The sequence below is a fragment of the Halichondria panicea genome, chromosome 6 (assembly GCF_963675165.1).
Source record: "Halichondria panicea chromosome 6, odHalPani1.1, whole genome shotgun sequence".
In the NCBI taxonomy this organism is placed as follows: Eukaryota; Metazoa; Porifera; class Demospongiae; order Suberitida; family Halichondriidae; genus Halichondria; species Halichondria panicea.
Window position 1 is genome coordinate 7,123,205 of NC_087382.1, and position 22,783 is coordinate 7,145,987.

General features: G+C 41.1%; 3 protein-coding genes and 1 long non-coding RNA gene across 6 annotated transcripts; 1 reads left to right on the forward strand and 3 right to left on the reverse strand.

Moving 5' to 3' along the window:
* Nucleotides 1-1,958: 1,958 nt before the first annotated feature.
* On the reverse strand, nucleotides 1,959-2,544 carry LOC135337862 (uncharacterized). The gene is made up of 2 exons (XR_010395335.1): nucleotides 2,282-2,544; nucleotides 1,959-2,184 (listed from the first exon to the last, which is right to left on the reverse strand). It is a non-coding gene; the product is annotated as an uncharacterized LOC135337862 (long non-coding RNA).
* Nucleotides 2,545-2,949: 405 nt separating this feature from the next.
* LOC135337855 (uncharacterized) lies at nucleotides 2,950-4,840 on the reverse strand. 2 transcript variants are annotated; one of them, XM_064533862.1, is made up of 6 exons: nucleotides 4,700-4,840; nucleotides 4,526-4,652; nucleotides 3,654-3,716; nucleotides 3,540-3,602; nucleotides 3,206-3,471; nucleotides 2,950-3,146 (listed from the first exon to the last, which is right to left on the reverse strand). In XM_064533862.1, exons 1-6 carry the CDS (start codon nucleotides 4,727-4,729, stop codon nucleotides 3,069-3,071), a joined length of 627 nt encoding a protein of 208 aa, XP_064389932.1. In that variant the 5' UTR covers nucleotides 4,730-4,840; the 3' UTR covers nucleotides 2,950-3,068. The 2 variants fall into 2 exon arrangements, with proteins under 2 accessions (XP_064389932.1, XP_064389931.1); XM_064533861.1 differs by having other exon boundaries at nucleotides 3,206-3,480.
* Nucleotides 4,841-8,828: 3,988 nt separating this feature from the next.
* On the reverse strand, nucleotides 8,829-18,283 carry LOC135337832 (protein PALS2-like). Of its 2 annotated transcripts, none has more exons than XM_064533831.1 (12): nucleotides 18,148-18,283; nucleotides 15,683-15,752; nucleotides 15,082-15,275; nucleotides 14,861-14,935; nucleotides 14,560-14,727; nucleotides 13,754-13,915; nucleotides 12,734-12,996; nucleotides 12,413-12,594; nucleotides 11,829-11,909; nucleotides 11,468-11,667; nucleotides 10,545-10,676; nucleotides 8,829-9,229 (listed from the first exon to the last, which is right to left on the reverse strand). In XM_064533831.1, the coding sequence occupies exons 2-12, from the start codon at nucleotides 15,732-15,734 to the stop codon at nucleotides 9,053-9,055; spliced, it is 1,686 nt and encodes a 561-aa protein (XP_064389901.1). In that variant the 5' UTR covers nucleotides 15,735-15,752; nucleotides 18,148-18,283; the 3' UTR covers nucleotides 8,829-9,052. The 2 variants fall into 2 exon arrangements, with proteins under 2 accessions (XP_064389901.1, XP_064389900.1); XM_064533830.1 differs by having other exon boundaries at nucleotides 15,683-15,774.
* On the forward strand, nucleotides 18,268-22,585 carry LOC135337834 (protein PALS1-like). The gene is made up of 12 exons (XM_064533832.1): nucleotides 18,268-18,414; nucleotides 18,547-18,665; nucleotides 18,726-18,887; nucleotides 19,051-19,191; nucleotides 20,587-20,751; nucleotides 20,810-20,884; nucleotides 20,968-21,170; nucleotides 21,403-21,494; nucleotides 21,554-21,637; nucleotides 21,689-21,775; nucleotides 21,951-22,261; nucleotides 22,307-22,585. The coding sequence occupies exons 1-12, from the start codon at nucleotides 18,390-18,392 to the stop codon at nucleotides 22,487-22,489; spliced, it is 1,647 nt and encodes a 548-aa protein (XP_064389902.1). The 5' UTR covers nucleotides 18,268-18,389; the 3' UTR covers nucleotides 22,490-22,585.
* The last annotated feature ends 198 nt before the right edge of the window (nucleotides 22,586-22,783 follow it).

Here is a 22,783-nt window from a genome sequence, read left to right on the forward strand (position 1 = left end):
TCTTTTTTGCTGACTCAGCAGTAGCGTCTACTGTACTTCTGCTGGTCTCATATTTCAGCCGCCCTCTAAAAGTTGGGCGGCCTAATTTACGAGTCTATGTTATAGGGGGCGGCCCTAACCCCTAACGAAAAAGAGCATGTTAGCTCGATAGAGACTCAAAACTTTTAGAAACTCTCTGGATTCTACTCTCTGGCACCGTAATATGTCACTGACGGTTGAAGACACCACTTTGTAGACATGGAACCAGCTGCAGAGCTAGCCTCGGCCTGGAATCGAGGCCGTGTACGTACCTTAAATGGAGAAATATTCGTTCTAATCACTACGGGACACCCTAATACAAGGGACACTTCAACTCTAACGTAATTTTTCTTGCTCTATTCCAAGGGACACTGCAAGCCGTAATTATTTTTTGTGTCCCGGTAATTCGGGTGAATACGGTAGAACTTGTTGGCTTAGTTCTTAGTAGTATAGCGATCTAAAATACGTACAAACACATGTGCACACTTTCCACTCACAACATTTTCATTGTTTGTCCTGCGTCTCTGCACAGTCTGGTAGCAAGCTCTGGACCACCACCTAACACCGTTTTTTTCAAACTCGACACGAAGCCCCTTCTGGACACAATACATTATTGATATCGAATAATAATGGTGAGACACTGGAAACAACACGTTCGAAACAACAACCACATGGTCGTCTCATTACCCGTCTGGTCGGATAGCGCCCAGAGGAGGTTGGACACGATCACGTGCACTACTTTTTTTGCTGAGCTGGCACAGAAATTAACAAGGATTTTCTATGTAAACTTCTAGCTGGTGTTGCACGATCATTGGAGACTGAAGGCAACATTATTTTATGTATCTCTCTGGCTACTTTGAATATAAAGTATTCATTAACCAACCCGATCCCCAGCGATCCCCTCTATTCTGGCGAGTTATCAGTGCATACAGTGTTTACTAGATTCTTGCCAGCCAGTACAATGCAAGCTACATACAGCACTGCTGAACTATACTCTACCCTATAGTCTAGCTAATCTTGGTCCAGCCAGACAACAGACACAGCTAGTCCGGTGTTACAAGTCAGCAAAGCAAGAGTATCCATAAATTTTTTATTACAGTTATTCGGTATCTATGGTAACGTGAGCAGAGACCTTAGGAATGTCACATGATTGATGACGCGTGGCCAACCTCCTCTGGATAGCGCCTGTGTACGTGCACGTGTACGTGTGTACTTGTTTGATCGATCACAGTTGATCAGGATCTATGGTGGTTTGATTTAATTGTCCGGCCGTCCCTACCTAAGGCTAAGTCTTCAACGTTGATATTTGTGTCTGTCTGTCCAGTATTTTATAGTATCTATGGTCTGTCTGTCCATAGATAATAGAGCACAGAAATGTCTCTACAGTAGAACCTCGATTATCCGGCCCTCGATTATCCGGAACCTCGATTATCCGGCTTGGCAGTTTTCTTTTTAATCAGATTACATAACTCAGAAAATGGGCGTGTCCCTCAAATGCGCATGCACGTTGCAGCTGTTACCATGGAGACATGCCTGCTTTTCTTTTGCGCATGCGCAGACAACATGTGGCACTGCTGTTCATCAATAAAGTGGGTGGATCAAGGCGTGGTTTATCTATTCGATTATCCGGCATATTCACTTATCCGGCCTGCTTCTGGAACCAAGGTGTCCGGATAATCGAGGTTCTACTGTATTATCTATGGTCTGTCTTACTCTAGTCAGTCTGTCCATAGATAGTAGAGGAAGTTCCTGTTCCATGATCATGCACTAGATTCAATTTATCAATAATTATATCACTACTAGGGTGACGCAAGCGCCATGGGGCAAGCGACGCATCCAACTCTGCTGCGCTGAAAGATATTGTGCAAATGACTATGATGACACCACATCTTGTAGCCTCGACCCCAGGCCGATCCGTCTCCAATTGAACGCCAGGTTTTATTAAAAAAAAATCGGCCTGGGACCGAGGCTACACATCTTGTGACAGGTTGATGACTAGATGGGCGTGGCCCGCCTCCATAATTATTGGCATGACTGCAGATATAGATATAAACAGCATCTTGGATTGAACAGCAGAGTGTTCGAATAGAGGCATATCGGGATTTACTCTGTATGCCTTGGCCTGCATGTGTTGCTTCAAGCGTGCCTGTGTGGCCTCTGGAGTCTCTGTAAGTGTAATGAACATTTAATAATGTTTGGCCACTTTCTACACAACATTTATTTATGTTAGGCAAACACCTGCAGAACCGTTCGAGTCAGTTACCTTCACTTCCTGCTGCTCCTGTGTGTCCTGTATTTTTCTCTGGGTCTAGCAAGCCTCCTTTCCCTCTTGTTAGCTGTTTCTGAGGATCCTCCTTATCGCTAGTTTTGTCGCTATTCGATTCATATCTTATCGAGCTAAAGTTATTGACTCACATAGAAATTGGTAAAGGATCATGAGTCACAAAAGCATTCCGGTCCATGCCGGCCTGCAGGTCCACGGTAGACATACATACATACACCACCCGGACCACGTGCATGACTAACTAAGGGGACTAGCCTCGATCCCAGGCCGATCTGTCTCCAATCGAGGAGGCGACCTAGCGTTCAATTGGAGACGGATCGGCCTGGGATCGAGGCTAACTAATGATTAGCCTCGATTTTAATCGGCCTTGAATCGAGGCTAACTAATGATCTACTTGTACAAAAAATACACAACTCGTTTGCTCGCCTCAAACATATACCCTCTGCATAGAGTAGACTAGGTAATGTTGCAGAGGCAATGTTGCTTCCGTTTGATCTCAGCGATGAGGCCAAAAGTCAACTTTTTAGCTCGAAATGCTACACCATGCACTTGTCTAGCTGTGTACAGTACGTGCACGTGCACACGAGGTGTGACTCTAGCCTTAACTCCTAATGGTACGTTTATGTAGTATCTCTCGTACACTCTGGTTGGTTAATAAGTAGCTCAGCCATGATGTGATAAGTAATAACGAATTCAACAGTAGAATGCATGATGGTGTACATGTTCTTGACGAATATCTGTAAAGTAAGTGGATCACCATAAATAATTAAACAATAAAAGGACATGATGGTTGTACGCTTCTGTACGGAACATTTGTTGGGTTTGGGAACCGTCCACGCACCTCCTGGAGAAGGTACACATGATTGTAATTACTTGTACTTACATAGTGACGTTAGAACTTACAGTCAATACACAGTCTGGCAGCACATCCTTTCCACTCGTCTTCGTTGCTTTGTAGGCCATGTACAAAGGGTGATTCCACACCCCCAAATGTCCGAGTAGTGTGTAGTACTTGCGATACAATTTGTATCGTTTTACCATATTGCCCAAATTAGGTGCCGCACTTCCAATCAGCCAGCTGGGTGGTCTGGCTCTAACACACGGTGACAGGTGGCAATACGGGCAGGCACCCTCTCCATCCAGGACTGGAGGATCACTCTGATCATAGCCTATAGGACCTATGTAAAGTAACCATCGATTTTTTCGCATGTACATAATTATGGAGGGAGACATTCACCTTTCTTAGGCCTTGAAGGACCGGCTTCACCCCCTGGCCCTATGTGCTTCACTCGGGAAACACCTGTATAATTAATTAACTGCCATCCGTATCAGATGATACTATTAGAGTTACCTCTCTTCGGTTTCTTTGTTGGAGGGGGAACCTCGCCACCTGATGCCTTGCACCCATCTGACCCTGATGGTAGTTAATTGCTTGATGTAATATTCACTTTTCATTGTTAGGCTACACCAAAATTGATCTTATGTTTCACGGACTTTTAATCTCAAAAAACAATTACATGGCTATTCTGACCTCTGACCTGAACCACTAATTGGTTTATTTTTTTGGGCATTCTACAAAAATATGACTCGGAAAATCCATGATTAACTTTGGTGTGGCCTTACGTCGTAAATAAACACGCTGGTAAAGGTAGCCGTTTTAGAGGTTGGAAAAGCTGTTTTTTATCTCCAATTAAAAGGCAGCCCTCTAAAGACACACCTAGTGCCCCCAAACCTAATAGCTCAGGGGCAAAATCTAGAGCTAGCTAGGATTAGGTTCTTGCAGCATTTCCGTGTGCTCTAGCGGAATGTGGCCAGAGCCAATGATCCTATGTCATGTGATTTTTAACCCAATGAAATGCATATCCTATGTTATGTGATTTTTAACCCAATGAAATGCATATCCTATGTCATGTGATTTTTAACCCAATGAAATGCGAGTATTGCCTCCGTGGAATTTGGATACAGCCAATGAAATGAGAGCATTGCTACATCTACTCCTTCCATAACGTCCAATATATCACAGTCTCCTCCCTAATTGACATTCCAAGAGCACACTAGTGCTGCAAGAGCTTTCTCTCTTCCTCCTCCCCCCTCTGAGAAAAGGTCTGCCCCCCCGACTAAGACACGCTCAAAACTAATTTTCCACCTCTGAATACAGCCACCTACACCAGCGAAAATATTTTATGTGGCACCTTAAATAGAGCTTATACCGTATTACGGTACCTTGATCCACTTCCTCAGATGGGGCAGAATCTATTTCGTCGAGAATGACGCCAGGGTGCAAAGCAACAAATTTCTTGAATTCCTCAAGAAACTGTGCAGGAGGATGTTGGGTATAGCGAACCCGAAGCTGAATAGATTAATTTTAATAGTTATGTCATTGCCATTTTTGTGTACCTTGAGTCTTGTGTCAGGACTGTTAGCCATGCCAGTGAAAAAACACCACGTGCGTTGTACCGTTTTAGCCGAAAGAAGCCAGAGGCCGAGGAGGCGCGAAGCACTTAACCTTTGCTAATCATGTCTCTAATTGCCGTTGTGTTAATTAATTGCATGCGCCAGTCTCGTAAATTAGCCGCCCTTCCTACCTTGAGAAGGGCGGCTGATTCAAGAGCCTAACCATGGGTACACAGGATCTAGGAGTGAACTGCTATAAAGATCTCTCTCACTTGCACTGAGGAGATATCAAGCATTCAAGAGCTTCCACAACTGAAGATGTGGGATGTGGAATGCTTCTTCAGAGATATGGTGGGCACATTTTACACTTCACACCGTCAAGTAAAATTGGAGGAAAGTTCTCCCAAACGAATGGATCCCTCGTTGCCATCAATTATTACTAATGCCTTCATTTGATGTACTTGCGAATATATACTACAATGTGCCAGTTGATCATCCTCCCTCACAAGTTACTGCAATATAACTGACCACAACTATTTATAAATTGGACATTGATAATCATGAGCATTATATTCATGGCTAACAGCTATTAAATACATATTACATACATGTAGGTAAAAAATTATAGCCTTTAGGCAATTTTTACCAAATGTTGGTAGAAAGTATGATTTTATAGAAGCACTATAGCCTCAATAGCATGAGTATAATGCTAATACTGAGTATAATACGTACGGAAGGTGCTATAGTAGTACTACTAGAACAAAACAGCTAGATCAGTTTAACTCTTTTCTAAGATTTCTTTCTCCATAATAATTATTATAGTTTCTTGGAAGATTATGTAGAAGCGTCTGTGATGTTGCAGTATAATTCTAGTTGATGATTTTCATTGAGACTAATGGGTAATAATTTAAGACATTGGTAAGACTAATAGGTATATACAATGCATGAGACTTGGGGACTAGGTAAAATGTTGAGGGCAAGGCCTATCCATAGATCATCTTATCTATGATTGAATGTGTGAAAAAGCTCCATGATTTTTATAACAACATGTAGTATATGTTTATAGATACGTACCTGTTGCCAGTGTGCATGCACTAAGTCTCTGTGAAATATTGATACCAGATATATCGACTGCTTTCATAGTAAACGTGATTTTACGTGGGTGTCGTGCTGAGTATACTTCTTGAAAAATGATACTTCTGTGTGTACGTATGTATGTACGTATTGAAGAACCGCACCAATGATAACAGTATTCTCTTGTGTATATTATATTCTGCTTTCACACATGCTGAGAATTAAGTATATAGCTAACCATTAGTAGCTTTGATAAGTTTGTGAACCAAGTGTCAAGTATGAGTATGAGTAATCACCCAACCTCAGTGGAACTGTATGAAATGGTAGACAATATTAATCGCAACAATACTGACCAGCACCCTCATGGGGAAATATATACTAAAATCGAGAATTCATCAAATCCCTCATACGTTTGTACTAACGACAAGACTGTAGTGAAATCAGAAGATCATGTAAAAGTCCTTGCTAGCAGTCCAATAGTTTGCAGAAAAAGAATCACTCTGTGTGCTTGCTTGTCAGTTGTTCGGTTAGTTTTTGCTGTGATTGCAATTAGTGTTGTATTTGTGTTTCTTCACTCTAACCAGCAACAGCAGATACAAATGCTACAATCTCAATTACAAAATTCAAGCCAACGAGTACAAATCTTGGAGCAAACCATCACTGGTTTAATAGAGCATGCACCTGCAACTACCCAACAAATAAATACCACTACCGATGCTATCGATGTTGAAACGATGCCTACTATTCAAATGCCTATGCTTGGCTCTTTCGAGCATCCAGCTATTTCTTGTGGAGATTTTTCTCGCGACAGTCCTTCAAAGAAATATTGGGTTCAAAACACAACTGGTAATCCTGTGTTGGTTTACTGTGATACCGATCACGATGGCTGCAGTTGTAACTGTGGTACATGGATGAGAGTAGCAAATGTTGATATGACGAATCAAACTCAGCAATGCCCAACAAATTTACGTGAATTGACTAGAGATACAGCCCCATTGCGGACCTGTGGACGTCCTTTTAGCCTCTCAGATGCAGATTACTGTGCATCAACAACATTTCGTACATATGGAATTCAGTATTCCCGTGTTTGTGGCCAAGTGATTGGCTATCAATTCGGGAGAACAGCAGCGTTTGATACACAGTTTACTACTATTGATGAGCCATATTTGCACGGGATAAGCTTCACGGACAGCCCCGGCAACACATATGGTCTTTTGTTAGTGCTCATGACAAAGCGCATACAAATACAGACCTCTTGTGCCCCTGCATCAGGTCTGATGATCGTTATATTTTACAGATCCCACCGTTCATTAATGGTAACTACTTTTGTGCTACTGGCAGTAGAGGTTTAGCCACTCCTACAACATTCTACGTTAATGATCCCTTATGGGATGGCAAGGGCTGTGGTGCCACTAGTATGTGTTGTCAGTTCAATAATCTGCCGTGGTTCTGTAGAAAGCTTACCCGTCCAACCGATGATGACATTGAGTTGAGAATATGTGCTAATTCTCCGAGTGGTGGTGAAGACAACCCTATTGAAATAGTTGATTTGTTTGTCTCTTAATTGCAGGATCCTCCCATTCGTGTTTGCATGACATTGTAAATCTGATAGCGTTTTGATTATTCGTGTTATTCCCCCAAAGAACAGGAATGCATGAGTTACACCTTTAAACTTTCTTACTTATTTCTGTAGTCACCTTAAATTACTAGTGTTTCTTGAGACAGTGCATCTTGTTGCCCAGTGAGTGGGCAGATCAAAGCAATCCAGTGCTCTGTATATGGCATGTTGCATCACTACCATAGCAACCACATAATTATATGTTGCACTTGAGAGTGAGTGTCAGCATAGGTAAAAACAATGAAGTTTTGCCAAAGGTGATCTTCATCATAGGGAGGAACCACTTGACCTTAATTAGCTACATAATTATAGATCACTAATCGGATTTCTCAAAACTTTTGTTGTGAACTTTATAATTTTGCTCAGGCAGTGCTGCCACTGCATGCATGCATGCTGGCCATGAGCATAAATTGAGCGGCTTGACTCAAGTCAATGGAAAGCTGGTCTCGAGGCTTGCATTTCTGCTAGTGAGCAATAATAATTTTTTTATTATTGGCGAAAACAAAACTTGAAACCCTGAAAATAAAAATAGCAAAAGCTTATTGACACTAAAACTAGGCTAGGAGTAGTTTGCAAGCTAGACAAGTTTGCAATGCTATTAGTGACCTTATAATAAGGTCAATTAGGTGGTACCATTTCTCCATTAAGGTCAACTTTCTGTATATGCCATAATTTTTATACCATAATTATTATACATTTAGCTGGTAATTTCCGGGGACAAAATTCGTAGTTTTTGTGGTTGGAGCTCGATTTGACCACAAATGAAGCGACCTGGCCTTGACTAACCTTTTACCTGCAATGCAATCAGCAACCACGAAAATATTTATCCACACAAATCATATTTTGTCCCCTGAAGATTACCGGCTATATACGGTATACAGAACCACTCTCACCACAGTGCAATGTGCCATATATAATTATATAGGCCACTGCATTAATTTTCTTCTACCATACGAAAATAACCCGCTATACGGTACCTTGCATTAGCCTCGTACCTGGCTACATATGCACCTCTACCTTTTCATTGCTAATTTTTTGGCGGTAATCACCCCTCATAAGTGATGTGCCCAGAATTTTCGAAGTGGTAGACTTCAACACAATACATGTATACCTCTTTTACAGGCCTACATGTTGTACACATGTATATATATATCATAATCATTACTAGAATATTTTGCTGGTGAAAAACCTTTGCGAATGAGCCAAATCAGCAGAAATTTAACCCTTTGCGATCTAACTATTGCGTTCTGGCAAGGATTGTGTGTATTTTACTAGTAATAATAGGTCTTGCGGATTTTATTGTTGCGAATTGATCAACCCTCGCAAAATTTGATTCTCGCAAAACATTCTAGTAATACGGTATAAGGGGTGGATATTAGAATTGGGTTAGTACCACCGCAACTCCTACATTTGTGTCTAACTATAATTATATAAATTACATTGGTACAAAAAACTAGATCATGAGATAGAATTATCTTAAACAAAAAACACAAAAATCCTTAAAAAAATGAAAGTAATTATAGTATGTTCGATCAATACAGCATTAATTTACTACAGATCTATAGATTGTCATTGTATACAAGGTTAGAATGTTAATTTAGTGTGCTTAAAAATTGACACAGGCATAATTACACCATTACACTAAGAAGTGTCCACATGATATCTCACATGACCCAGTTGGCTGGCACCCAGTGTTTGCCTGTTGAGAACACTCGAATAGTTGCCAGTAGTTCTTCATAAGCTATGTCAATATTCTCATTGACAATGGTAGCGTCAAAATAGTGGCCGTAAAGACCCTCAATCTTGATAGATTCTTGGGCACACCGGTCATAATCTTCTTCCTGGAAAGAAAAACAGCAGTTCGTATATCATTTGTAGTATTCATGTAGATCATAGGTACCGACTCTACCGAAGTTACGCCCACCCCCACTTTTGAGTGAAAGTTCCTGCATAGGCTAATTTGGCTCAAGATTACACCAGTGATAGTGAGCAGTTGTCAAGAAAAGGTTTAGCACTTTTTTGTGTAAGCTGTCTATAGTAGATCCAGTACATGTACCGTATAGCGGGTATATTTCGAGGGTATAAAATTAATGTTCGCGGTTTTTGCGGATTGAGCCTGTACCGCGAAAATTTATACCCACGAAATGTTACCATACGGGTAGAAAATTTCGAGGTGTTTTAATTTCGCGTTTTTCGTGAGTGGCTGCAGAACACGAAAATTAAAACCCGCGAAAGGCTTTGTTTACGCATGCGAGATAGTGACACACCCTAACTCCACGAAATTTACTACCCGCGAAATTTTCCAAATAAGACAGAATATTGAATTGCACGGAAATTTACACCCTCGAAATTTTCTACCCGTACGGTATATCTTATTGAATAGTAGGCGTGTTCAGTATTATTGACCATACCTATCGACAATAAGAGGAAAGAAAAAGGAATCTAGAGACAAGGACACCGGTATAGCCAGCTAGCTTGCTCTACGTCTACTGTATCCCCTGACCATGGCCTGCACAGCAAACTTTCTGCTAGAGGTGGAGGACAAGGACATTATGTCCTCCACCTCTAGCAGAACGTTTGCCATAGTGCCTCACCGATTCATACAGACTAGGCCTGGATTCGAAGCTAACGGTGTGGAGGTACAGCTGCATGTTGATGTGCGCATGCATGCGCCAAAAGGCTGGAACTCAGACCATGAAAATAAAATCCGCGAAATCCTTTGTAGAGGTCCGTCCGCGAAAATTTATACCCTCAAAATATACCCACTATATGGTATAAGAGACAAGGACAATCTTGTCTGGATCTCCGTTGAAGACTCCGACAGTGACAAGGAACAACCTTATGATGCAGAATCTTGGCTTGCACAATTTCTTTATACCTAGCTACTTTACCCATGCACATTGTTGTATATTCATTGTATTTTAAGAGCTGGCAGGCCTCAGACAGAAAAAAACCTAGTTTCTTAATGAGTGGGCGAACACCTGGGGTGGGCTTAACTTCGAGACAAACTACTGTTTTCGAAATTAAGCCCATCCAACCTGTAGCTGCTTTGTAGTATGCAATTAGGGTGGGCATAATCTCGGTACATGCATAATTATAATTATAACATAATTATATGCACAATTGTACGTATCCAGGTGTAGTACAGTGACTTACAGAGAGGAGGGAGTGCCCTGCAGGGTTGTCCACTCTGGCAGAGGAATGGAGTTTTTTCACGCCCTCGGCATTAGCTGCCTTCACAAACACCACCAATGGACGGAACTGAGGAGTACGAAGCAGCTTCAACGCCTGCAAGGGAGTCATAATAACATAATATAACAGGTAATAAGAATTCAGTGACTAATAGATAGTAGAGGTGATCTATGATAAAACTTTGCCTGCAGCAAGCTGGACATGAAACTGGGAGTTTGCAAGCACTAGCTAGCTATACCTTAGGCTTAGCTACGATCTACATACATGTACTAGACTACTAGTATAGATTGTATGTTTAGACTATCACTACTTGTGTCTTTCTAAATGCTAGATCTAGCTTAGTTATCATATCATCTAGCAGGTAGCCACCAGAGCTGGCCACGCTGGTTCCCTGATCTGACTTGCAGCACGGCTTGTCTCAGTATACAGTACAGTACACAGTCTGAATGCGTGGGAGAATACCTTACGTCACGATTGTGGGTTACATATCGCCACCACGTTAATATCCTTGTGGATCACACGATTTCCCAAACCAGGCCTTACTTTTTCTTAACTGTACGCCCATTTCTCTCTTTGCTGCCTCATTTGGTCTACCTTGTATTTATGGATGAACAATGACTACAGCAAGAAAAAGTAAGGCCTGATACTAGTTATATGACTGAGTGTCCATAGCTGGCAATGTTACATTACAGGGTATTGAAATAACAGTTGACCTTTTTTCTTTAGCAAATTTTCTGGTTATTTTTCAAAAACATGCCTTATTTCCCCTCTCTACATGTACTTCAAAATCCTGTATGACACCCTGCACACATAGTCAGCTTTACCGTATTCCTCATGCGGCTACGCCTCGAAGCATAAAAATATGACATTGTACACTAATGATTCACCTGAGGATGGACATCAAGGATGCACATTTTTCCTGTGTTGATAATGTCAACAACGCTCTCTGATTTAATACCATATAAGTGTTGTTGGTACTTTCCGAACTCAATGAATTTATGGGCCATAATCTCTCTCCGCATATGTTCCTCAGAAACAAAGTTAAAGTTGTTTCGATCCTCAGTAGACTTAGGAGGGCGGGTTGTGTCTGAAAGTGCGATTGTGAAGTAAGAACACTACATGTACATGTACATGTATGTACTGAAAGCCAGCATGCAACGTACATTTAATATTTAACTTACGAGCATTACGTACATGCCATGCATTCATGCACATGTATTAGAAGCTTACATGTACCCAGAAACTTACGAGCTTTGACTTCAGAAAATCTTGTTCCATGTTCTGTAAGAAGTCTGGTCTTCAAGCTACGCCGACCAATGTTGGGAGCACCTGGTTTTTTTTAAGAACATGATGAATAATAATTAAGTTTGCATGCAGGGAAACCAAAAGAGTGGGAAATGGATTGACTATAAAAAAGGATGCCAAAAATTCAAAGTCACATTTTAATGGCTGCCCCCTAAAGTCCCAGTGCAGCTTTGCATAATTATCTTTCCACACTCACCTGCTACGAAGAGCTAGCACTGTAGTGCAGAGCCAACAGAATATAATTATGCTAAGCATGAGTCTGAAGAGACTGCAATGGCCTTCAAGGTAAATGTAAGTAAGCAAACTACGTCACAACTCAAAAACATAACTACGTGTACATTTTGCAAATTCATGGACGTGTAAAAATTAAGCCATATTACTTGTACATGTACTTCCTTGCAACTGTCGAGTAGATACTGTAGCACACACATGCACACATTACCGTATTACGCGTATCAAGGAACCAATCATGGGCACTCATATCTTGAACACGATATTTGCATGCGATAATCAGACAATACACCCACCGATTAACACGAGTGTTCTGTACTGGAAATTCTCAACCTGGACAACAGGTTCATAAAGCACTAGATTGTAGGACTCAAACTCTCCAGAGTGATGGGACGAGTACATGACCTTCTTCTTTGGCTTTTTCCCCCCTATACAACCCACTTGAGCTCTACCGTCGAGACTCTTGAAAGCCTTACGTCTGGGGGTGTAGAGAAGCAAATGGTAAGACATTGCATGCTAGTGATTCTTTATCATCTACACAAATATACGTGTACATGTACGTACATAATAAGATGTACATGTAGTATAGATTTAATTAATGCAAGTTTGACTCCCACCTCTCCTCCAATATCTGACTGGGTACGAGTCCAGCAACTGAACGGTCCGAGTGTTGCATAGCCTGCCACCAGAAGCTATCCTCCTGGTTAAGGATCTTGAGAATGTCTCCTTTGCGGAAAGTCATCCCTGCGTCTTGTGATGGAATCAGTCTGTCTTGTCTGGGGTTGTAGTCAAAATGAGCTCTAACAAAGAGCTCAGTGAGACCTGCAGGCTCATGGTAGCCTGGCTCCACCTTGATAACTAGCGACCCAGAGCTGTTTTTCTGGACGGGGTAAAGGAAGTGAATTTAACTACTGTGACTCAGACACTGTGGGAGTATCGCGTAACTGTTTAATGAACTGTATAGACAGTTCACTTTGATACACTCTCAGATAATTATGCTACTTACACAAGATCTATATGCATAAAGTTAACATGACTACAGATTAAATTATTATGCCTCGGTGCGCATGCGCAAGCAAGGTATACGGTAGTGTGTTTGTGTATCTGTCTGTCTGTGTAGACTGTTTCAGCTGCTCAAGGGTCAATGAAGTGCAAGTAAGAGTTTCTATAAGCTTCTAATCATGTTTTCTTGGCTTGGTATTTGTGGATTTGCAAAATAAAGCTTCGTTCTTGAGTTATGCCTAGTTTTGCTTACTTGGAATGCCATTGCAGCCTTTTCAGAAGAGTCCGTAGCAAAACTTGTTCACCGAGTGTTGCTACTCTACTTACTAGATAGCTCTGCACTAGAACGCTAGCTATTGGTAGCTGCAAGAGTGAGAGGAGAGCTGCAAGGCTCTGCTGACTTGCAGCCATTAATTTTAGCTTTTGGAATTGATCATTTTTAACAACAATCATCGTCGATCAATACCCACTCTTTGAATTTCCCTGTGATTCTGCATGCAGGCAAAATTAAAAATGTTCATCATAATTATAATCAATGTGTGTATAAAAGCTAGCTTTATGTTATGTAGCTTTGGCACCTCCACCGAGGCATCAGCACCCGCGGTGCTTTCATTAGTACAGTACAGGTGGCTCACCAGTAGTGCCTGCAGGTCAGAGGGATTCATTGAGTCGACTAACTCCTGGTTGACCTCCACAATCCTGTCTCCAACTTGTAGCAATCCCTGTCTATGGATCAGACCCCCGTACAGTATCCTAGCAATGATCAGCTTGTTGTTCACCAGCTTCATAGTAATACCCTACTCAGTGAGTGGTGAATGTGTGGAGTGTTAGGTTCTATTAACAGTCAAACAAACTCTATATTACGTGTTACGCAATAACACATGACTGCACGTATAGTTATAGGTACCGTATAGCAGGTGGTATAAATAAACACGTTTTTCACTGATTATAAGCATGTATTGCGAACATTTATACCCACGAATAATAATATTGCAATAACAAAGCTGCATGCTAGTCCACGAAAACTAAATTCGCAAAATTTTTGGAACAGTCTTTTTCCACGAATTCATAGTTATACCCTCGTACCTGTTATACGGTATTTGGATACTTGCAATGTCAAAGACTGGCCGGGGGAAGCACAAATATTGTGGAAACAAAAAAGCGGGAAAGAGTCGTACGTGAATGCATTTAAATTTTCTACACAGGGCCAAGTAACAATGCAAATGATATTCATGACATACATGGTCCGATGTTTACTACCCTGCCCTGGCATTCTTATAATTGTATTTCAGAGCAAGGCATACTGTCAGTGCAGCATAAACTGATGCAAAACTATTGGACCACCATTGTGAGAGTTAATTGTGGGTTTATAATGATATTCATAGCGACAATTGTAACCTGTTGCCCAACCTCAACAGTAACTCGAATCATAGTAACCTACCAGTGCCTCTGTGGTGTCCTTATGCAACCCAACGACACGGAACTCTGGTCCGCGACCATGGTGACGGTGTCTCCCTAACTGTGTCTGGGGGTGGAAGTTAGGGTCGTACGCTGGAAGGGGAGTCTCATAGTTCCTGGAACGCACTGTGTCGTGGACCAGCAGAATAGACTGGGTGGAAATAATTATGTTCATCAATTACCACTAGAATTTATTGACATCCCCGTACAATGTATGCAAAATATGGTATAGTTTACACGAATAAATCATTGTGTACATAACATGTTCTGACAGACTACTGTACCTTTATATGTGGCTTCTGAAGAATGGCGACTAGATCTCTTTCTTCGGCATATTTGTGGGGTGCACTGGCCTGGAGCTGATATTGACAATACACAGAGACGTAAAAATGTACGAATGGGACACACTTAACTTGTACAGTCATGCAAAAGACATGCGCAGTACATAACAATTATATTTACACCACCACTAATAAGGCTAACTGGCATAGTTCACAGTTTATACCTCATAACAGAGAGGACTGACTGCTCCTAGAGGTTGCTCAAAGCTCTGAGACTCCGCTACATGGTCATTCAACTCAGCCAGAGCTTTCACTTGGGGATCACGAACAAAGGTTTGGAGGAAATTGATGTCTTCATCCCAAGTGAACTCTTCTACTCTTAGTTCTTCAAGCACCGAGTTTAGTTGTGAAAACACCTCTGTGTAGTGCAAGTGTGTGTGCGGGTGTGTGAGTAAATTAAGATCCAGAGTGGATACATACATACATGTACATGTACATGTATCAGTCATAATGAATGATAGTACCTGCACACAAATTATTGCAGAAATAAGATGCTAGGATTGCCATGAAAGTACCACAAAAAAGCATAGAACAGTGAGCAATCATGCGAGCATTGTGATCAATTTGCACTGGTAATTACAAGCATTTTTGATAAATCCATTATACTCATCTTCTACGATTATCTGAGCTGTAAGTACATGTACCAATGTAATTAATTTCGTACTACTTTATATGTATATATAGGATCAAAACATTGACAGTGGATACCGATGATATGCATGTACTGAAACCAATATGTTATGCAATCATGTTACGCAAGCTTACCTTTAAGATTTGATATATTTTCTTCATGCTGCACAACCCCATTAGTAGCCATGGCAACACTTAACAGCCACTACAGCGGTACAGCAGTACAACTGTTGAACAACATCTTGTAACAGATAGTACAGTGTATGAAACACATTATTACAGTTGAACCAGTTGAACCACCATTATCCGACACTTTTGTTCAAGAGCCAGGTCGGATAACTGAAGATACATGTACCACATACATGTAAGTGAATGAATAAACCACGCCCCGATCCGCCTACCTCATCGATAAACATTAAGTGCAAATGTAGGCAACGTGGCCATAATCATGTGTAGTATAGACCATAAATAGACACATCTCCACAGTAACCAATGTTATATGCATGGTTTAACTTTGACCCTGTCGTAGATCAATTTGGCCAGCCAGCCAGCTAGAAAATGGAGGGTTATATAATCGAGATTCTACTACAGTAGTGAAATTCTGACACCAGAGTGTCATACAGGGGAAAAGGGGGATATCCCCTCTCTGACTCAAATGCCCCCACTTAAAATGTTCATTCAGGTTACTAGTTGTATGACTGAGCTAGTATAGGCAAAGGCAACCCCAAAACCCACCAGACACCCTGAACATGTACATGCAGGTATATAGAGAATTCCATGTACTCATTACTGGCTATATACAATGTACATGTACATGTACGTATAGTGTTCACCCTGGTCATCAGGAATGCACAGCAGCTCAACAGGAATGACGGAAGCCATTGCCCTACCATAGCATATGCCATATAAATGATAGTTGGTGGGGTACACACTATGTTATTGATACACGTACTGCAATAAATGATGCAGCTGAAGGCAATTCTGTGTGTAATAATATTAGGTGGTATAATATTATATCATTACATTCCTGAGCTGCATAAAAGACTGGGGGAGTTGTGGAGGATGCACTGTTGCAACCACAACACTCAGGCCCACATGTATGTACCTATAAAGACAGAAAACGATGCAGTTTGTACCATGTCAGGTTTTGTGTAAGTGCTTGCTCAAGGGTTGCATCGTGACAGAATATTTTAATGCCAAAAATGTAAATGCAAACCATGTAGACTACGGACAAAAATCTACACACTATAAGCATACTATACACGATCACAACAGCACTAGAGAATGACATGCAGAACAAAAAACGCATTCCTACAATGAGTGATGAGCACTTACACTAGCTCACACTACATACTAGGAAGTCAATTAGTCGTGTAACAGACAGGCAGTATCAGCATTGAGAACCACACACAATGTGGCCACTGCCTAGGACATACCTAGGACATTCCTAGGACATTTGCAACCTGGAGACCATCACCGTTTCATTGCTTCAATTTTCATATCAAACTTTGTTGCTATGCAACAGACTACATAACGTGTAATTGGCACAAACAAACATGCACCAATTAACAATTCTTTCCTAGGAACAAAATGCAAAAGAGGTGGTACATGTAATGGACGCCCCAAGTCATGCGGTACATGTATGTATAATCAGGGTGCACCACCACATAATATTACGTACAATGTAACTAGTGTTACCCAACAATCTAGTTTAGGCCAAAGGCTACATGTACCTACATGTACCACACAAGTATTCACACTGTCGCCAAACCATGAAGGAAGACCTTTGCGTATGAACATACATGCATCTCGAAACACTGACGTTCTCACAGAAAACACAGTTGTGCTCATGTTTTAATTTGCTAGCATGCAAAGTACATGTACATGTACAGCATATACTAACGAGAAAGGAAAGCATTTGTCATTGATATAGGTCTAGTTCCTGGTGTACAGTGAGTCTTTACTCTACCAAAATACCTTCTCTACTGAGAGTGGGATTTGATGTACATGTGCTTGCTGTGAGTACTCTGGTTGCTCTAAATATTACAGCAGTTCTTTGGCTTCTTAAACATAATTTTGACACCAAGACTACGCTCCCACTAGTGATAAACAACAGTGCAGTACAAAGGTGAGGGAGTGAATGGATAGGGTTACACCATACCCTCTAATGACATTACATGGAACAAATCAAGCTTGACTGTTAACCTTTAGGTGAAAGTCATACTATCAAGCTTAAAAGCACTTGTGTAGCAAACCGCTAACAATATCAGCTTGCAGCATTTAAATTGTTATGCAAAAGAAAAGGGTGGCACAGATGATTATAGTGAAAAGACGCAACTTTTAGGAAAACAGTTTGAAGACTGGCAGATACTTAAGTCAGGACAATACCTATGAGCAACGATGTAGTAAATTGCATGTACATTGTACTTTGGATTGATTTTAAACGAAGGACACATCATTTTAGGTGTGTAGATGTACTAAGATTGAGTACACACCTCTATAATATTCTGACATGTTACCAAACTAGAACTAGATCTAGTAGACTGTACACACAACAACAACACTGTATATACATAGCATGTCACCTAGTCCCTCCTCACCTTATATCTCTGTCTGACTAATGTACTTTAGAGAGTTGCTTGAGTGCAAAGTGAGCCGGTCAGAGGTAGTGCAAACACAACACGCCCTTTGTGTCTTTTCCACAGTACATGAATATCATTAGTGTCACGTGACAACATTCCCTGGCAAAGATATAGGTGTGTCTGCACCCTCCTACCAGTTACTGTACACATACACAAGTATGTACCTCCAGAGCTAGAGAGCTACTCTCTGCACGCCAATAATGAGTGCTAGAGACGCAACTAACAGTGAGTAGTAAACAAATTTTCTCTGTTTTTTAGCTAGATATATCTGTTTTTAGCTAAATATCTAAGGTATAAACGTCCTAGCTAGCTAGAGTTTTGGGGGCGTGGCTGGGTCTGCAAATTTTTATTGTGCAGGTATCCAGCAGCTTCTGGAATCTCTAGAGAATCTGTCACCTATACTGCAAGGAAGAGAAAATGACCTTCAATTCCTCAGAGACATGCTCATTACCAATGAGTTTCACTCTCTCTTGACCGTGAGTTTTCTTTCTTAATCCCTCCACGCATTGGAATTATTTTTGCATGATGTACATTAGTTACACAAGGAAGTAAGCAGTGCTACTGTGGACCGCCCCAAAGTTAGTAGTCAAAATGCCCTTACTTTGGCAAACATGATAACATTTGACTGTGAGCTGGAGAGCAGTGAATGCCCTGAGGCAAAGGATCTGGTAGATTTGCTTTCTTCTCCTCACATTGAGGTGAGAATTCATCCATATTGCAGTACGTCTAGAGCCAACCATGTCTCTGGTGTTAATACTACTTAACTTTCAGCCTTCTTCAATTAATGTTTACTGGCTGATATCAAAACAATCGGTTAAACAACAACATGCAGCGACTCTGGTATAATTATTATGCTTACAGGCACTAATAACTACCCATGACAAGATTGCAAATAAAGAATATCCTGTTCAAGCCATCCCTACTCTGTCCAATACCAGTAAGCAATCCAGCAGTGCACAGACAGTGAGGATTGTACACATTGAAAAAGGGACAGATCCGTTAGTGAGTTGTCACAATTACGTTATTGTAACGTCTGCAGTGTAGCTTCAGTATATTGAATTTCTTTATTGGCTGATGAGGCATGTGCTGGTGTAAACCTACATTATACATACTATAATTATGATATATTTGGTAAGAATCACAGTACCATGTATACTTCAGGAAATAATTATGTGTGCGTCAGCTAGTCCATTTTGAGGTCCACGCCCACTTTTGCGTCATTTCCAGTTGTACGTTGGTAATTTTAGATGTGGTTTGCAAGTTTTCTTGACAACTGCTCACTGGCAAATGCATCACTTCCTGGTGGGCGTATTCTCGAGGCAAATTAAACTTTCACTAAAGAGTGGGGTGGGGGTAATTTTGGACGTGCAGCGTAATCTCGGTGGAGTGCGGTAAAACATTAACTGTCCCTAATCCGCACTGCAGCAGTGCTAGTCATTGCTAGTCAGCTTATAGCAAAGCTTTTAGATTGTTGTGAAGACACAACTGTATATTAGATGGGTCTACATGCAGCTACTCAGCTAGTAACAAGTCTAAGAGTGACTTCAGTCTTCAATCAGTCAATGAGTGAGACCAGAGGAGGGAGGACACGATTAACCTTAGCTAATAATTAGCTAATTATCGCGACCTTTTAATTAAATTCTTTGAACAATTTGTCTTTTTGTTCTTTATAATCTCTACATATTGGACACAAGATTAAGAGCTAGAGCAGCGTATATCGTAGAAGTTCTCTTACTGGAGATACCCCTATGGCCAAGTTGTCAGGACCTGAAGGTAATAGGACCCCTACAAGAAGCACCTGAAGTACTCCTATCCAAGATCCCTGTGAGAAGAATCCCAAGCACTCTGATCTTGTCTCTGTGAGAAGCACTCCTGATCATGTCTACAGGATCCCTATGAGGAGTACCCCAGGCACTCTTGTCTCCAAGATCCCTGTGAGAAGCACCCCAGGCACTCCTGTCTCTGTGATAAGGCTGGAACATGGTTCATAGCGTCTACAACATGAAGAACATCAATGACACTAACAGTCTCAGCTTCCAGCACCCCTTTATTTTTGTAGTTTGCTCTGTGCCTGCAAAAATTGCCTGTTACTCATACTACAGTAGTGTTCTGTGTGTCCCAATATGTAGAGGTTATAAAGAAAGAAAAGACGAATTGTTCAAAGAATTTCATTAAAAGGTCGCGATAATTAGCTAATTATTAGCTAAGGTTAATCGTGTCCTCCCTCCTCTGGAGTGAGACACACAGATAACTCTCCAAGGTCTGGGGGGTGCTTGAGCACCTTCTGCTACCTGCTAGATCTGCCCCTGCGCTAGTATTGTCCTAGGCCGTTCACAACACCATGCACACATTGACTAATGAATGACTACAGCATCTACCTGTTTAATACAATTGCAGGGAGCTACAGTAAAGTCGGATCAGCAGGGAAATGTTGTCATATCACGTGTTCTAGTGGGTGGAGCCGCAGATAAGTGTGGCTTGCTTGCAGCTGGTGATATAATACATCAAATCAATGGCGAGAACATTCATGGCTACAGTGTTGATGATGTTGCCAATCTTATGGTAAGCATATAATTATAAAATGTGCTCTAAGTTGAGGAACATCCGACTTTTATTACAGAAAGGATTGGTTGGAACTTTGACGTTTTTAATAACTCCTGTTGGTGCAGAGGCTCGTGTAAAGAGATGGGGCCAGGTAATAATTCCAAAGATAGCTCTGACATAGTGAGAATCAGCACTAAATTATGCCCCCCCCCCCAACATCATGAACACATGCAGTCTACCGTGTACATGCGAAGTTTATTTTCCTACGATCCATCAGTGGATCGCCACCATCCTTGTCAAGAAGCAGGACTCAAGTTCGGTCCAGGGGTTGTGCTGCAGATAGTTAACCAAGAAGATCCCAACTGGTGGCAGGCAGTAAGAGAAGGGGACAATCGAACCAGAGCTGGTATTATCCCAAGCAAGACATTCAAGAAAAGGTGTATATTATTATACATGCATGACGTGGGTGTCAAAAGGGTTTATACATTTTTCACAAATACCATCAGTCTATGTTCATGTGCAGGTACACATAGCTGTCATAAAATATTGCACAACAGATGAATTAAAGGGTCATGTTATAAATTTCCACAACTGCATGGATTGCATTTCCGTAACCCTAGAATTACATTTCTTGCACAACATTGACAGTATATGTTTCTGCCATTGTAGACTCGAAATGTACGACAACGTGCAACAGCAGCCAATGAGAAGGAGATCAAAGATCAAAGAAACTCAATTTTCAATGTCAATGTCTAGCATTGGTAAGACAGTTATATCTGCTTGGATAAGCATTCATCTCATATACAATGTACATTCATAGGTTCTGGTCATGAGACTAACACTTATGAAGAGGTGATGAAAATCAACCCACAAGTAGAGAGACCTAGGCCAATAATGCTTATTGGTGAGTATAATTATTTACTTTCAACTGTCACATACTGGTGTGTACGTGTAGCTCCACGTGGACCACCTTTCGACTTAGAAGAAATTAAAGCACGACTCATTCAGCAGCATCCTGATATGTACGGAGCCCCAGTAGCACGTGAGTATTATATACAGCATCAAAGTTTATGCTTTGTTGTTGGGTGCTGTATCATTTACCGTGTCCATTAACTATAGACATGTATAGGGCTGGGCTGAAATGTAATAATTAAAAGATGATCTGATATGTTTTCTTCATAAAAATAATTACCATCACATTAATTTTATACTGCCAGATACATCCCGTGAGCAGAATGTGAACGAGGATAATAGTGTTGACTTCTACTTTGTCAGTCGCAGGCAAATGGAGCATAACATCCAGAACAACAAGTTTGTAGAACACGCCTTCTACGAGGGTCACTACTATGGTACTAGCATTGATTCCATTCGCAAGGTCATTAACGAGGGAAAGACTTGTCTTTTGATAGTGTCTCCACAGTCCATACACTCTGTGCGCACATCGGAGATAAAACCATTCCTTGCTTACCTAAAGCCTCCCACTGCTGACTTCATGAAACAGACCTGGGTGCCACAAAAACGGATTAAGGTATAATTATTTACCAATGCATTTCAAATATACTTTCCACTACAGGAGTCCTCGATAGCAGATGTGATTAGACAGGCTACACACTTGGAACAGACATATGGCCACTACATAGACCACACGCTTCTCTTCAGCAACTTAGACTCGGCTCAGCAAGACATTATGCACATCACTAATCGTTTAAGGAGAGACCAGCAATGGGTACCTGCATCTTGGGCAAACATCTGGTAGACACTACAACCCAGCACCAGTAGACTATTAACATGATGATTTACAGTACGTGTATGATGATAATTAATGCATATGACATTAATTGTTTTAGTAATGGCCGGGAAAACAATTATAATATAAGCAGGCCGTGCATGCATGCATGGTTGATGTAAATTGGTCAGAAGGTGCACAAAAAGGGCCGGGGTGACATTACATCCTAAAATAATAATTATAGTTATACTGTTGAGTTTGTATTATATAGACGCATGCACGAGTCCTCTTGTGCATGGTGGTTGGTGGCTCCTCTTTCTCTAT